The sequence below is a fragment of the Mirounga leonina genome, unplaced genomic scaffold (assembly GCF_011800145.1).
Source record: "Mirounga leonina isolate KUSES-001 unplaced genomic scaffold, KU_Mleo_1.0 Mir_165, whole genome shotgun sequence".
NCBI classification, from domain to species: domain Eukaryota; kingdom Metazoa; phylum Chordata; class Mammalia; order Carnivora; family Phocidae; genus Mirounga; species Mirounga leonina.
In genome coordinates this window covers 47,605,004-47,619,886 of record NW_023270415.1, presented here as the reverse complement: position 1 = coordinate 47,619,886, position 14,883 = coordinate 47,605,004, and the positions used below count along the sequence as shown (strand labels likewise).

The window sequence follows — 14,883 nt, the reverse complement described above, 5'->3', positions numbered from 1 at the left end:
CTTCTCGCTTCCACTCAGAAAGACCCCTGTGATAACATTGGGACCAGCCCGTTAGGACAACCTCTCCCGATCACAAGATCCTTAGCTTAATCCCATCTGCAAAGTCCCTTTTAGTATGTAAGGTAAGATATTCACAGGTTCCGGGGGTAACAACACACATATCTTTGGGGGGACTGTTATTCAGACTACCACATGGGCCAAAATGCAGTTACGTTCTTTTTTAAAAAAAATAATTTTGTGCTATATCAACATCTGGATGAACAAATAAAACCATATGCAGATTTATTTTTAGAGTCTTAAATGAACATTTTTACGTTCACGTGTTTGGTTTTTTTTTAAGTGACAAATTTAGGAACATGGTTTAGGCCCAGTATCTTATTAGCATCAAAACTGCCTATCAGGAGTTGTAAGCCAGACAGATAACAGCTCTAACCTTTCCTCATGTTACAGCAGATCCTCTCCTCCAGGTGGGGGCCACAAGAGCAGGGAAAAGCCTGCCTGCCCCATGCAGCAACCTGTGAGCCCAGCTGGAGGCAGGTCTGCACGCCCACACCCAGCCCAGCACAGGGTCTGAGGAAAGGGCTGAGCAGGCGGGAAGGGGCATTGCTGATGTGGTCACGAGGGCTTGGATACTCCCTGAGATGTTAGGGACTCAATAAATGTTGGCTACCATTATTCTATCATAGTTTCCAGAGCGAGGACAAGAGGTTTTCCTGCTAAATAAAGAGAGGTCATTTCCCAAAGGACAAGGTAATAGAATCTTCTATTAAGTTTTAAGTTAAATTTACCTAGTCAACAAAATTTATGTTCACAGAGAGGAGGGAGGTAACCCAATGAAACTCTCAATTGGTGGAACTCACAGATATTCTGGAACAGATGACTTTAGGAGTTCCTACCTTCTTCACCTGTTACCTTTCCTATCAAATACCAGCCCATCTGGGAATAACTAAAACTTCTGGGCTACTCTGATGCTCACAGGACTCTGATAAAAGAATGATCAGCTTTCCAGGAGAGAATGTGGTTGGCACCAGGAATCTCCCAAGCCCGAACTATTGCCCTGAGCCCACAGGCAAGCTTCATGCATTGGGACTCTTTGGGGAGGACCTGGCTGGGTTGGTTCTCAAGTTCAGGTTAGAGACTTTCCGAGAGGGTATACACAGGCTGACGTAATGTTACCCAGAACAGTCCTCAGGAAACCTACTTTGAAAACTAGGTTGGAAATTTTCTAATTAGCCTATTTATTACTTGTATGTTAATGATCGCTTCGAAAATATTGGTGTTCAAATAATTACTGTCTTGGAATGAGACTCTCCCTCCTTGTTGTGATTCAGGGTTAATTGGCATTTTAAATGAAGGCAGGGTGAACATCAGGACACCCTTAATCTATCTTTTCATGCCTTTTGAATGAGTGGAACCTGAGGGAAGGAGGTGACTGGGAATATCCTGGTGGCTCATCACAGAAGATTTCATCTCTGTTTCTTTTTAGCAGTATTGGAAAATTTTTTTTCTCGTTCCCTCATGTGATGAAAAGCATGCAAAACTATACAGCAGCTGGGTAAGGAGGAAGGAGGTGATGGTGGGGGCCAGGCAAACGTTTGCCCTCCAGGAGCACCAAACAGATGCACAGATTAGTCCCAGCTGGTTGCAAGATCACCAGCCAACTTGTGAGTGTCTGTGCCCCTCAGGACCAAAGTGAGGACCAGGAAAACTTCTTCACATTCTTTCAGAGCCACTTCCTGACTGGCACTTGCATTTTTTCTCCCGATCATCTTTCTAAATTGATGTCATAGATACTGTATCAATTTTAATATGTTTCTTGGAGACCTGAAACACTGTGCTCTTTTGATTCCATGGTGGGGGTGGGGGTGGGGAGTGGGGGATGGAACAAAAGCTTCTAGTCCATTTTGATATGGTCCCCGGGAATTCAGTTCCACACCCTTGCCTAATTCTCAGTTTTGAATGTGGACCACAGATGTGACGCTGGAATGCAACGTAGATTTCTTTCCTGGAGGAAGCTCTAAAGCAATTGCTTAGGCTAGTGACTTTCTCAAAGAACTAATCTTCGTGCTCGAGGTTGTGTTTGGTTTATCCCTTTCTTATTAGGGGATTAATAAGACAAGAGTCTTAACTCTTGTCTTATTAATCTTAAACTCTTACGACAAGAGTTTAACTCTTAGCATCGAGTATGCCATCTGGCAACATGAGTGAGGCGCCCCCCTCTGACCGTTCCCTCCCCGTGGCCTTCGTGGATTCCTCTTCCTTCTTCTGCTCCCCCACCATGGATACCATGGATACTCCTGAAGCAGAGTCCCAGCGACAGCCCGTGTTTCCTCCAGAAGGCTCCTCCCCTCAGTGCTTGCGATGGGCTAGACCTAGTGCTGAGGGCTTTCCACGCTGTACCCGAGTCCTAGGTCTGCCATAACAAATTATCATAAACTGGGAAGCCTAGCACAACAGAAATGTATTGTCTCAGTTCTGGAGGCCAGAAGTCCAAAATCCAGGTGTGGACAAGGTTGGTTCCTTCTGGAGACTCCTGGGGGTGGGGAGGGAAGGTGATCTGTTCCATGCCTCTCTCCCAGCGTTGGTGGTGATGCAGCCCTCCGTGTTCCTTGGCTCACAGCTGCGTCCGTCACTCCGGCCTACGCCTCCATCATCACGTGACGCTCTCCCCGTGAGTCTGTGTCCAGATTTCCTTCTTCTTATATGAACTCCAGTCACTGGATTGGTTAGGGCCTGTCCTAATCCAGTATGATCTTATTTTAACCTGATCACATCTGCAAAGACCCTCTTTCCAAATAAGGTCACCTCGCCTTCTTCACACCTCCGCCAGCCTCTGGGTGCACATGAAGTTTTGCGGGACACCGTTCAACCCAGTGCACACGCATCATCTCGCGGAGCCCTCATGACAACCTTGGTAGCCCCACTTTATGGAGGGAACAACCGATTACTTCCAGATCTCCACCTCTGTGATGTCCAACTTTTTTTTTTTTTAAGATTTTATTTTTAAGTAATCTCTAGATTACTAGAGCTAGATGGTAGTGTATTCACACACACATACATAAGTTTGGGGAGGACAATGATGAGTTTACTTTTTTCAGGTAAGGTCTCACATGAAACCTAATATAAGAATGGAGCTGCTTTGGTTGAAAAGGGACAGCGCCTTCTCCTGTTGTCCTCTCCCCTCCCGTAAAAGTACCTACAGCACCTGGGTAGAACATTGGGGAAGTTCCTGACTTCATGTATTCTTCTAAGCTCTAAACAAGAAACTACTTAGACCATTCCAGAAACACAGACATCGATCCTATTTCAAAAGTGTTTCCAAGATCCTCATGGCCTCTCTCCACCCTCATTTCCTGATAGGCTATATCCTTCTACGCCGTGTGCTGTTCTTTATCTAGACTCTAAACGCAACCCTGTACTGCTTAACTTCTTGTGCCTTTGGTTGGTTGTCACGGGGCCTTGGATGTCCTGTCAGAAGACCCTCCATCTTCTGGTGAAAGAAGGCAGTCTGGTTTCCTTCAGAGAGAAGGTCAAGCTTTAACTCTTGGAACTGTGCCTGCCCTCCGCTAAGTCTACAACTTTTATCAGTGCAGACGTGACTCCTTCTTTTCCAGCATCCCAAGAGGTGGTTCATTCAGAGGGAAAAAGAAAGAAAAATACAGGCCATGAAGAAGCTGGTGAGAGCCCTGACCACAGGGCAGGCACCGTCCCAAGCCTACGTAAGGGCTGAGCCAGAGCTGGGCGCTTGGGTGTCCTCTAGCTGTGTTTACCCAATTCAAGAATGAGGCTCTTCAAGTTTAATTAAAAACAGGATGTCCCTGCCAGGCCTCTCATTGACGTTGCTAAAAATAAGTAGGGAAGTAGCCTGGCCTCTTCATGGTTTAATCCCATTAAATTTGGCGGGGGGGGGGGGGGGGGGGGGGACCTAGAGCTAATAAAAGACATGATTTGTTTCAGATTGCTGTCTGGCCTTGCGTCTTTTCTCTCCCTGTGCTGGGGAGCCCTAGATTCTGAAGTTCTAGTGCAATCGGCTCTGGGTTGTTGATGCCGTGGGAAGGGGACAAAGGGACAGAAAGTTTCCCAAATGTGGTTTTGCCAGGCTGCCATCTACTTACTCATCTTGGGACCATTGGGATTTGTCACCTCAGCTCTTTGCTCACTGCTCTGGCGTCACACACATCATAGACCTGGTGCTGTGAATAATCCACTAATCCCTGTCTGTGAGTTGATGCACATTTAAAAAAAAATCTAGTCTCGAGTTATGAAAGAGCTGTCTGGAATGCGGGCCCTCACTTCCTCCTCAACCCTACAATACACTCAGGCATTGTGCCTTTGCCCCATTCCAGAAGTCCTGTTTGAAAATATCCTCACATAAGGGCATTCTGACTTTCTTTGTTGTTTTGGTTAGGGTTTTGATTTTTATACTAGCCCATCTTTATTTGTCCCAACTCCACTTCTTTGGCCCAAGAGCTAAAGGCTAAATCTCTTAAAGACCTTCTGTTGAATGTGGGGGCCTCATTTTCTAACCCAAATTCATCTGTTTGCCTGGTCTTTCATTCATTTGTTCAACCAAGAGTATTAAGGGAATAATCTCTGGACTATCACACCGTTGACTTCCCATCAGAATTCCAAGAAGGAGAGTTTCATGAGCCCCAAATCTTAGAGGCTGAGAGTTCCTCGCCATCATGGGAGCCAGAGGTGGAGGAGGTGAAGGCTTCCACAAGGGTTATTAAGGCATCATTGGAGTCACTGTACCCATCTAAATCACTGTACGAAATGGGGTGCTTTTGGTCACCAATACAGTGTCTCCCAAGCCCTTTGCCAGAGGATTGGGAAGATATACAATAAGAAAGACCATATCGGTCATTTTGACAATTGACTGTCTGCCACCTAGAACATAGTAGACACTCAATAAATAACTGATGAGTAAATTATGAATGACAGTTTTTTAATTCTCTGAATACCACTGCCTGTAAGTAAGGGAGTAGAGGTGGGTTTGGGGAGTAGACATCGAATTTCCTGTCACTTCTATCTTTTTGTGGAGAACTACAGATACCTTCCCGTGCTCTTTGAGGCCCAGGGGTCTGTCCTGACCTGCTCCAGAGCCACATCTTGTAGTACAGTCCCCCCCAAGTCACACTCTCCGCCTTCTTGCCATTCCTCGTACCCGGTGTCTACACACGTCTTTCCCTCTGTCCTCTTCCTCTGGGAGCTCTCCGCTTCCTTCATCTCTTCACTGTCATCACTCCTCAGGGAGGCCTGCCCCAATCCTCATGGCAAGGAAGGCTCCCCTGTTACCTTTCCCTTGACAGTAAACCCGTGAGGGCAAGGCTGGGGCAGATGGGCCCGGCACGGAATAGCCGGTGGGTAAATAGCTGGGGAATGACTGAGGGAAGGGATGAATGCGCGAGCAATGGGGAGGGGATAAGCTGAGATCAGGGACTTTCCTTACCTGGGGTCTGTGGATGGGCTCCTGAAGCTGTCCGTGACCCTGAGTGCGGATCCACGAGCATGTGTGCCCGGTTCCTAAGGGGAGAGCCCATAGCTTTTGACAGATCGATGAATTGTGGGGGCCAAGGGCAGGCTGCCCCATGACAGGCCACGTTGGCATGAAGATTATTTTGAGTTAAAAAGCCGTTGAAACCCAGCAGATTGAAGAACAGCTCTTTACCTCTCCCACAACTGCCTAAAAAGAATTTAGGTAGAGGATCCAGGAAGACAACTGTCACCACAGAGAACGACATTAGGGTATGAACGAGGTACAGTAGATGGGGAAGAACGTGGCAAGGCCTGTTTGATCCAAGTCCTCCATGTCCCATTGTTTCCCAGTGGCCCAGCACACATTTGTTTACCAAACATTTCCTCTTTTTCACCTTCCTGTGAATTGCACTCTTTCCCTTGGAACTCCCAGACCCCTACCCCTTCTTGAGTCAGAAGGACATAAAGGCCTCATTTTGCCTATCTTTGGAACTTCCATGTCTTTGTGGATTCCCTGTACATATGAAATTAAATTTGATTTTCTTCCATTAGTTTGTCTCCTGTCCATCTAGAAGGATTTTGAAGGGCAGAGGAAACCTTTCCTTTCCAACAGAATCTTTAAGGAGTTTCAACGAATATGTTTAATTATATGAAGAAAGGAGAAAAAGAAAAGAGAAGGGGAAGGTGAGAAAAGCAACAAAGGATAAAGGGGAACTTTATAATGAGAAATGGAACAGAAGAAAGTTGAGAGAGGAGGAAGAGCCTGAGAGAAGGTGATGGGGGGGGAGGTTAGTTATTCCTGAAGGAATCCTCCAAACTTAGGGAGCCCAAGTCTGTGCAAGACCCTGTGTTAGGAACTGTCAGGGGTTCGATGAATAGCCAGATCGGACTGCCACCCTCCTGTATAAGAGGAGAGTGTTCTGGGTAACTACAATTGGAGTGAATGGGATGAAATGATCCAAGAGAGGTTTAGAACAGAGCCATTTGCTAGCACATTGGAAGGGAAATTACACATAGCAGAAGGAAGGAAGACCCTGGAAGACTTCCTGGAGGAGGGGTAACATTTCAACTTGCCCTTAACCAATGGGTAGGATCCCAAGGAGAGCGGAGAGGGGTAGGTGAGCACTCAGATGAGAGAAGAGTGTAAATAAAGCTGCTGGTCCAGGAAACCAAGGTGGGTGATGCTCAGGTTGTGGGGCTCTTGACAGCCTTTGTGAAGCATCTGAGTTGGGAGCTGCCCCCGTTGGTCAGTGATAGACACACAGCAGGTGGCACCTGGAATTACCAAGTGAGATGAACTTACTGAGAGCAGAACAGACTCAGGGAAGGAGTCCACCCTGAAGAAGTTTGAGGATGTGCAATGACGAAGTGTTCGTAAGACTTCCGGCGAAAAGTAAGCTCATCGTTGACCCGCAAATGCCTCTCCCATATCACCTCTACAAACCCCGAAATGTGTCAGCTCTTGCACCTTTAAAGAGGTTGTCCTTGTGCGATCTAGTGGGATGCTGATCTCCAAATACTGTCTTCTTGTTCTTCTTGTTCTAAGATTCCTTGGCTTATGAATTCACGCAATAGATTGTGTAAGATTGAAATCCGTGTGAGATGTGTGTGTGTTCATTAGTTGGTGCCACCAATTCCCTTTTAACTGGGTCGAGTTACACAGAGAGCTTCCGTGTGGGAGCAAAAAAACCCGAGGAGAAGGTGCTAGATCTCAAGATACCCCTGTTCTGGAAGGACTCCTGCTCTCTGCTGCCATTACGATTTACCGGGCCCAGGAAATCTCAGCACCTGTTTTCCCATTTGTAAAAAGAACTCTATCCTGATGGGCTTTCCTGGTTCCCTCCAGGAGCCCAGTGTTCCCAGAGGCGTGGCATGTGGCACTCCAAACCCAGCACAGACGGCCCCATAGACCTGAGCTGGAGGGGACCAGGAAGAAGACAGAGCGTGGCTTGCCCGCTGCCTGCATACTTCCGTAAACGTTTGCTGGGGAAGCGGACTATGGACCAGCCTTATCCCAGTGACACCCGTAATCCGGGACAGGGCCGTAACCCTGAGCTTGACCTTTCTCCCAGGCAGAATCACTATGGAGGCCACGCTGGAGTTCAGCAAGGGCTTTGGGTGGGTTTCAGACAGACCCAGGGAGCCTGGCCTGAAGGATCCCTATGATCCCTAAGGTTCAGAACACGGGGTGAGTCAGTTTTTCATTCCTATTTTACTGACTGGGGTAAGAATATTTACCCCCCTTTCTCCAGAATATGTTAGGGACTTGAGGCAGGGTTGATCCTAAATAAGACTGTAAAGCAAATAAGTTGAGCCTTTTTTTTTTTTTTAAAGATTTTATTTATTTATTTGAGACAGAGAGAATGAGAGAGAGAGAGCACATGAGAGGGGGGAGGGTCAGAGGCAGAAGCAGGCTCCCTGCCGAGCTGGGAGCCCGATGCGGGACTCGATCCAGGGACTCCAGGATCATGACCTGAGCCGAAGGCAGTCACTTAACCAACTGAGCCACCCAGGTGCCCAAGTTGAGCCTTTAATATCCATTTTTTCCCTCCCACATTTCCCATTTGGAGGCTACCTTCCCTCAACTGTCTTCCTTTCACCCCTCCTTCCGACTATCCCATGGCATCTGGAGCTCCAGAACTTTCCAGATTTTTTCTCCCCACCTGCTGGCAAAATCTCCTTTTTCTAAAACTCCTTCCCAGGATTAAAGGTCCCAGAGTGAATCCGATGAGCAAAATCTGATGAAAGACGGGCTGGTTCTCTACCTGGTCCCTCAAGGATATTAAACACCTGATGGTCTGGGAATGAGAACAATGACTTTACATTATTTCCAAATTGAAATTACATTAGACAACAGGCCTTCCAGGCCTTTACTGAGTAGCACAGGGGGTCCAAGGTGGTGGGGGAAACTGTTTCAGTACCGCTTACAAAACTCAGTAGAACATCTGTTGTTGCTCATCAGATTTCAGATGTACCCAATTTACCTCAAGCCTCGAGTTGCATAATTATTTAATGCAAAGCTTGGATGGCAGATTACTTCCATCTTGGGGATGCCCGGGAGCTTGCTGGGAAGCCATGTGAGGCGACTGCCACATATGGGAGGTGAGGGGGGCATCAGGATGAATTAGTGATGTCTGCCTGGGAGAAGGCGTGGGCAGACACTTGCAGACCATCAGATGTTTATTATCCTTGAGGGACCAGATAGAGACACTGACCCGTGTTTCTGGCCTGAGGGATGTCATCCACAGCCCTGCTACTAGAAGTGGTGTTCTCCGGGCAGCAACCACAGCTCTACACAGGAGCTTGTTAGAAATGCAGAATCCCAGGCCCCATGACCCGCCCCCATCAGATTCTGCATTTTCACCAGCTCCCCAGGGAATTCGTATGCGCATGACAGTCTGAGACAACAGGGGTGAGCCCGTCTTCCTGCCAGCTTCTCACTGCTGGAGCTAGTCCCTACACACTGGTTTTCTATAGCACATCAGCAGGGATCGGACTAGCTCCCTGTGTTCATGGGGGACACCCCCTTCGCCCCTCTGCTCTGGGAGCTTTACTGATAAGGCTATTCTGTTTCTGTCTTACTATCACATCATTTCTGTCCCTAGGCGATCTATAAGATGGTTTCCTCTGTAATGAAAATGCCTGAAGATGAGTCAACTCCGGAGAAAAGGACAGAAAAGATCTTCCGCCAGATGGACACCAACAGAGATGGTAGGAGGCCGTGGCACTTGGCTTTGCTCAGAGTGGGGACTGCTGGAGGGCCAGGGGCCACCCGGGCAGGCAGTTGCCACTCAAGGACAAGATATTAGTCGCAAGGACCTGGCTCACAGCTCTTTGTGAAAGGGGCTCATCTCATATGCTCGCTGGCAGTGCAGGACAGAGAGGGACCCAGGTGGGCCAGGCCTAGGTCACAGCAGGCTGGATACCTGCAGGCCAGCTAATCAGAAAGCAGAGAGGGACTTGGTGTAAGTCCACCCAGATCTGGTGGCTTTCACCCCAGCCTGCCCAGGGAGTGCGGTTGGGCTCTTCTGCGCATGCCCTAAGGTGTCGTGGTTTCCTGGAGCCACGTGGTCTTCCCCAGCCTGTGTGGGCCAGGGGAGGAGGGGAGCCAGGTGGCCAGCACTTTCCACCCGGAGGAATTCAACAAGAGGATTCAAAACAATTCAAACCCAACAAGAGGATTCAAAACAATCCAAAGTGAAAAGGAAGGCTGGATTTCAAACTCAAGATTAGTGGATTTTATTTTTTTTTAAATGATTTTATTTATTTATTTGAGAGACAGAGTGAGAGAGAGCATGAGAGGAGAGAGGGTCAGAGGGAGAAGCAGACTCCCTGCCGAGCAGGGAGCCCGATGCGGGACTCGATCCAGGGACTCCAGGATCATGACCTGAGCCGAAGGCAGTCGCTTAACCAACTGAGCCACCCAGGCGCCCAAGATTAGCGGATTTTAGATGTTGGGTTGCCAGATGGAATATAGGAGGCCCAAACGACTTTGAATTTTGGATAAAGAACAAATGGTGTTCTTTAGAGAAGTGTGTCCTATGCAATATTTGGGACACACTTATATGAAAAAAAAATTATCGTTTATTTGAAATTCAGTGTTAACTGGGCATCCCGTATTTTATGTCCCCGATGTGGCAGTCCTATTTCGATGTGACACCTGAATTTGAAGTGCTGAGCTCTGAGCCTGCTGCGGAGGAAACCCAGTCTTCTGCAGCCCTTCCTGTTATTACCAGCTCCCCTGTTCCGCCGCGGGTCCGCGGCAAATCCTGTCAGCGATGCGCAAATGCTTTCCTCTACCCCCAGTAGCACCGGCGGACAGAACGACGGGAGGCTTTGTAGGTAGCACAGGGAGCCTCTCTTTCTACCCCCCTGCCCCTCCCGGGCACTGGCTGCCGCAGACTCCGGCTTTCCGGGGTGCAGGCCGACCTGTTTGCTTCCTGCGCAAATGTGCTATTGCGTCCCATCTCCCCTAATGCACCGTAATTCAGAGCGAAGAGCTTGTTTCGGAAGACTAAACACCTGGGGTCGTTTAATAGTTCCTGAGCTTGCCGATCTAAAGCGGCAGGTCTGCTGGCGCTCCAGGGGAGCACAGGTGGCTCTGCGTCCTGCTCCCGCCCCGCCCCGCCCCTGCATAGAGGAGGGCTGCAGGGTGAGCGGCCGAAACCCTCACGGGGCGCAGGTCACAGGCAAGGGGTTAGGGGCTCGCTACGAGGGCGTCACAGAGCCCCGATCGCTAGCAGTCCTGCCGCACATCCGGCTGCTGAAGGCCCTGTGCTTTCCTCGATGGGGAAAAGGGAGGGGGGGGGCGGGGGGGGAGCTGTACCGGGGAGGGGGAGGGGCTCGAAGCCTGGGCGCGGTCGGAGGAGACAGTCCCCGAGACCTGGTGCTTGCGGTGCTTTGCTTTGGGAGCCCAGGCAGGGTCCGGTACCCCGACCTGGAGCAAAGACCTCACCGAGAGGCTCCCGCCATTAGATTCCTCTTGGTGGAAGCCCTTTGCCTCTAGCCCCTGGCTGTGGACTTGAAAAGTGGGCCCACAGGCAAATCAGCTCTGGAGTCTACTCAGACGCACACAGGGGAGCTGACCCAAGAGACCCAGCCACCGAGGAAGAATGCAGGGCTTGCCCCGCTGCTGCAGGCCGAGGTTCCCAGCGCTCACCTTGGGGAGACCCCCAAGTGTTCAAGTGGCCACTTCCATCCGCCCTCCCTCCCTGGAGCCAGCCTTTCAGACCTAAGAAGTCATCACCGTTTCAACCACTGCCCGAGCAGGCCACAGCTCTCGAGAAATGGCCAGGACACAAAGCCTAGACGTGGCCTGCTCTGTGTTAAAAATAAATAGATAAAAGCCCACCTTTCTCCTTCTTGTAGCTAAAGTAGATTTGGTCAAATAAGAACTCGGTGCTGGGGGAGGGGGTTGTGGTGAAGGGGAAGACATATTTGTTGATGTCTCCCAGTGGTGGGTGATGAGGGCTTCAGTGGGTGGCGCCCCTCCTGTCTGGGTTTGGAATCAGTTGAGAAATAAGGGAGCAATCACTGAGGTCGAGGATGGAGTTTGTGGGAGGGAGGAACCTAGTGTGAGAGCCCGAGGGCCTGCAGACAAGCCCCACAGCAGCAGGGAGCCCGGCGGGCAGGGACATCCTTGGAGGGCCAAGGGGGCAAGTCCTCTCTGGGAGCTTCTATCTAGAGCAGGCCCAGCTGCTCCCCCCCAAGGATGGGACCTTCTGGAAGCACCAGGAAGGGAGGAGAAGCTTTGCCCTCCCCAACTATATGACAGACTGACCTTCCAGAAGAGAAATCAATACATATTCCAGCTTACTCAGGAAGGAAAGGGACACACGGATAAAAGTGGGATCCCAGGGGGTCATGTCCCCCTCCTCCAGCCTGTTCTGATTGACCCCGGGGACCCGAGGACTCCCCTCTGCCTCGTGCACACACCCCTTTCTTCTCCTTACTTTGCATGGAGGGGCAGCCCCTCCCATGTTGTCCTCCCCCCAGATATCTGTGCGGGCCCCTCTGCTCACATGCAGGGAGAGAGAGGGACTCTTGCAGCAAAGCTAAGGCTACCCCAAGGAGGCTAGAAGGCTCTGGGGACACCGGGAACCCCGTGACGGCCTTGGTGCGCCGGGAGTGCAGCCTGCTCTCTTAAAAAGGCAAAGGCCAGCTATCTGTTGTACAAACACCCAGTGAGAACCACCCACCCCCTCCTGGGGCGAGGTGGGGGGACGGGGTGGGGGGGTGCGGGGGGACGAGCGCACGTCCCTGCAGCTGCCACCAGCCCCCTCTCACCTGTCCTCTTGCTTTCTAGGAAAACTGTCCCTGGAGGAGTTCATCCGAGGGGCCAAGAGCGACCCGTCCATAGTGCGCCTCCTGCAGTGTGACCCCAGCAGCGCGGGCCAGTTCTGAGCCCCGCGCCCCACGGATCGTAGAGCTGCTTGCGTCCCCTTTCCACCTTTTCGTTTTAACAGATTTTTTTTTTTTTTTTGCCAATCAATATTGATGGTGACGCTGTCCCCCCCCCCGCCCCCGTGCGGTCAGACGCACCTTCCTCCGTGACGCCTTCGGCTTCCTTTGTCCGGGGGATGCCCAGAGCCCCAACGCGCTTGTGGAGAGCATGGACGCGCTGTCATGCAGACTTTGTGATGTTCCTTGTTCCTTGAGTTTCCATCGTTCTTACTGTTGTTTTTCTTCTGATTCCAATGTCTCTGTTCTCAAACCGAAGACTCGGGGAGGCAAGAGAAGGGAAAGCAAGCCAGTCCCGGGATTCTGTGGCCAGCTTCCAGGGGCCTGTTTGAAAAACAGAACTCCCCAGCTGGGTCTGGAGCCACACGGGCAGCCCCCAGGGTGATGGCGCCTGGTGCCGGCTTCCCAAGGACAAGGGACCCTGTGGGGCCAGGCTGTGAAAGCGCCTGGAGGCCTCCACTCCCCCCTCTTCCCCAGCGGGCTGTAGTGTCTAAGCTGTGAACATTTCAAGGTAAATTCATAGAGAAGAGGAAAAGATGGCTCAGCTGTTTCTTCACACGTTTACACTAGTTGAGCTAAGCTGAGTTTCTTTGGAAATTAAACACAAATGGTAACTTATATAACAAAACCAGACCCATCTTGTTGCCTATTGTGATTAAAAAAAAAAAAAGAGTGCTGTATATAAAATATTGGGTATTGCAGACCAAATTAAGTGTTTTGCCTTGTTTAAATGAAATGCATGTTTAGTGAGCACTAATACAATCTTATTATAGAAGACTGTTTTTAGTAGCTTAATGTGAAGTAAGCCAACTATAATGAATGTCTATGTCTTGTTTTAAAGTCATATCTGTCTTTGCACAAATGCACCAATCAACAGGTATATTTTATATATTCCAGAGAAGTACAAAGTCACCATGACTAGGGCGCAACCTTAATTTTGAATGCATTTCCAGAGTGGTAGTGCCTGCAGAACAGAAGTAGGGCAGGTTTAAGTGGGACATGTCCATTGGAGCACCAGCGGCTCGATGGTATTAGATTGGGGTACGGTGTTTTTCTGAGTAGATTAATATTCTGTTGACCCGAAACACACACGCACACACATACAAATTCTTGAGACTTCCCTTTGGTTTGATCAACATTATGGTTAGGGAGCTGTATCTGCAATGTTGACCTTTTCATGTCCCTGGTGGCCCTTCAAAGAGTCCGAGATTGGGCAGTGAGCTCATTGTGAAGAAGGCATGGCCAAGGGCGTCTGTGCTTTCCAGGGCCCACTGTGGGGAATCCAAAAGCATTTTGCATCACCATGTTCTTTGAATGCCAATTTCTGTTTTCAAAAGTGACAGCGCAAATTTGAGTCACTCTTTGGTCTGGTGACCTCACACACACTAATTGGAATTGCAAGTTAAGAGTAAAAATTGCTGATCACAAGTAAGTCAGTCATATTTTCACAAGTAGTAGGCCTGGGGAAGTCCAAACACTCAAGGACATAGATGGGGAGGATCTGCTCCAGGAGGAGGCAGAGAGGTCCCGAGTGGGTTTATCTGCAGCCAAGCTACTTTCTGTAGACCATGACCCACAGAAAGACAAACATAACTATGAGGAAGATGATGCTGAGCCCATTCTAACTCCAGATTCTTCTGTATTACTTGAGTCCCTTTTAACTGGTAGCAAAAATCTGAATTTGTATGGTTGACCAAAATGAACTAACTTTGCAGGATGAAATTAGGAGACCTAGACATGGTAAAATCATCTTCATCTTCCTCTGAGTGTCCATTCTTCACAGTGGGTCTATCCTGAGACTTGCCAAATTCCTCCATGGGCCAAGTGGTAAGATCTGGGTTTGAAAACTAGGGAATTAAACTAAGAGGCGGAGGGCACAGTGAGTGATGTTCAGGAGGTGCATCCCACTGCTCTGGACTGATGACCTAATTCCCCCTTTAAGTTCCCCTTAGAAGGGGAGTCAGTTAATGTTTGGGCAAGCCTGCCTAAGCTCTACCCTGGGTCAGGACATCTTGTTGAGCCAGACTCACCCAGTTCCCTAGAACTGGGAGCTGGAGTGAGGAGCAAGGAAGAGGGGCTCCAGATGTTTAGGAGAGAAAACAGAGCCAGACGCCTGGCTAATGAATGCTGACATGCCTGGGATGTATGCAAATAGTCTTGTCCTGGCCTGCCATTGACCCTGTCTGTATTTTCTTGATGGTTGTTTTTTCCTTCTACTCCTTTCCAGGAAGGGCTTTGTATGTCTAATCCAATGCACTTAAATTTGGCCAAGGGACTCTGCAGCACTCAGAAGGCTGAATGACTAAAGGTTTAGGTCATTCCTTTGATGGGCTGTTCATTGTCATTGCTGTGATGCGGGACCTCTGGAAGTGGAGTCTGTTCTGTCTGAAATCAAGCCAGTCTGTGATGTTCAAGGGACTGGAATAAAGTGGCTTATGACTTGAA

General features: G+C 49.5%; 1 protein-coding gene across 6 annotated transcripts in view; it reads left to right on the top strand.

Moving 5' to 3' along the window:
• NCALD (neurocalcin delta) overlaps positions 1-14,883 on the top strand; it is a 367,272-nt gene extending 352,389 nt beyond the window's left edge. For 5 of the 6 annotated variants that reach the window (XM_035011656.1, XM_035011657.1, XM_035011661.1 and 2 more), the window contains 2 exons: positions 9,084-9,189; positions 12,284-12,476. In XM_035011656.1, coding sequence (XP_034867547.1) covers positions 9,084-9,189; positions 12,284-12,381 — 204 coding nt within the window. In that variant the 3' untranslated portion in view covers positions 12,382-12,476. Of the gene's footprint in view, positions 1-9,083; positions 9,190-12,283 lie in introns of all 6 variants that reach the window. The other variant, XM_035011662.1, reaches the window with a different exon arrangement.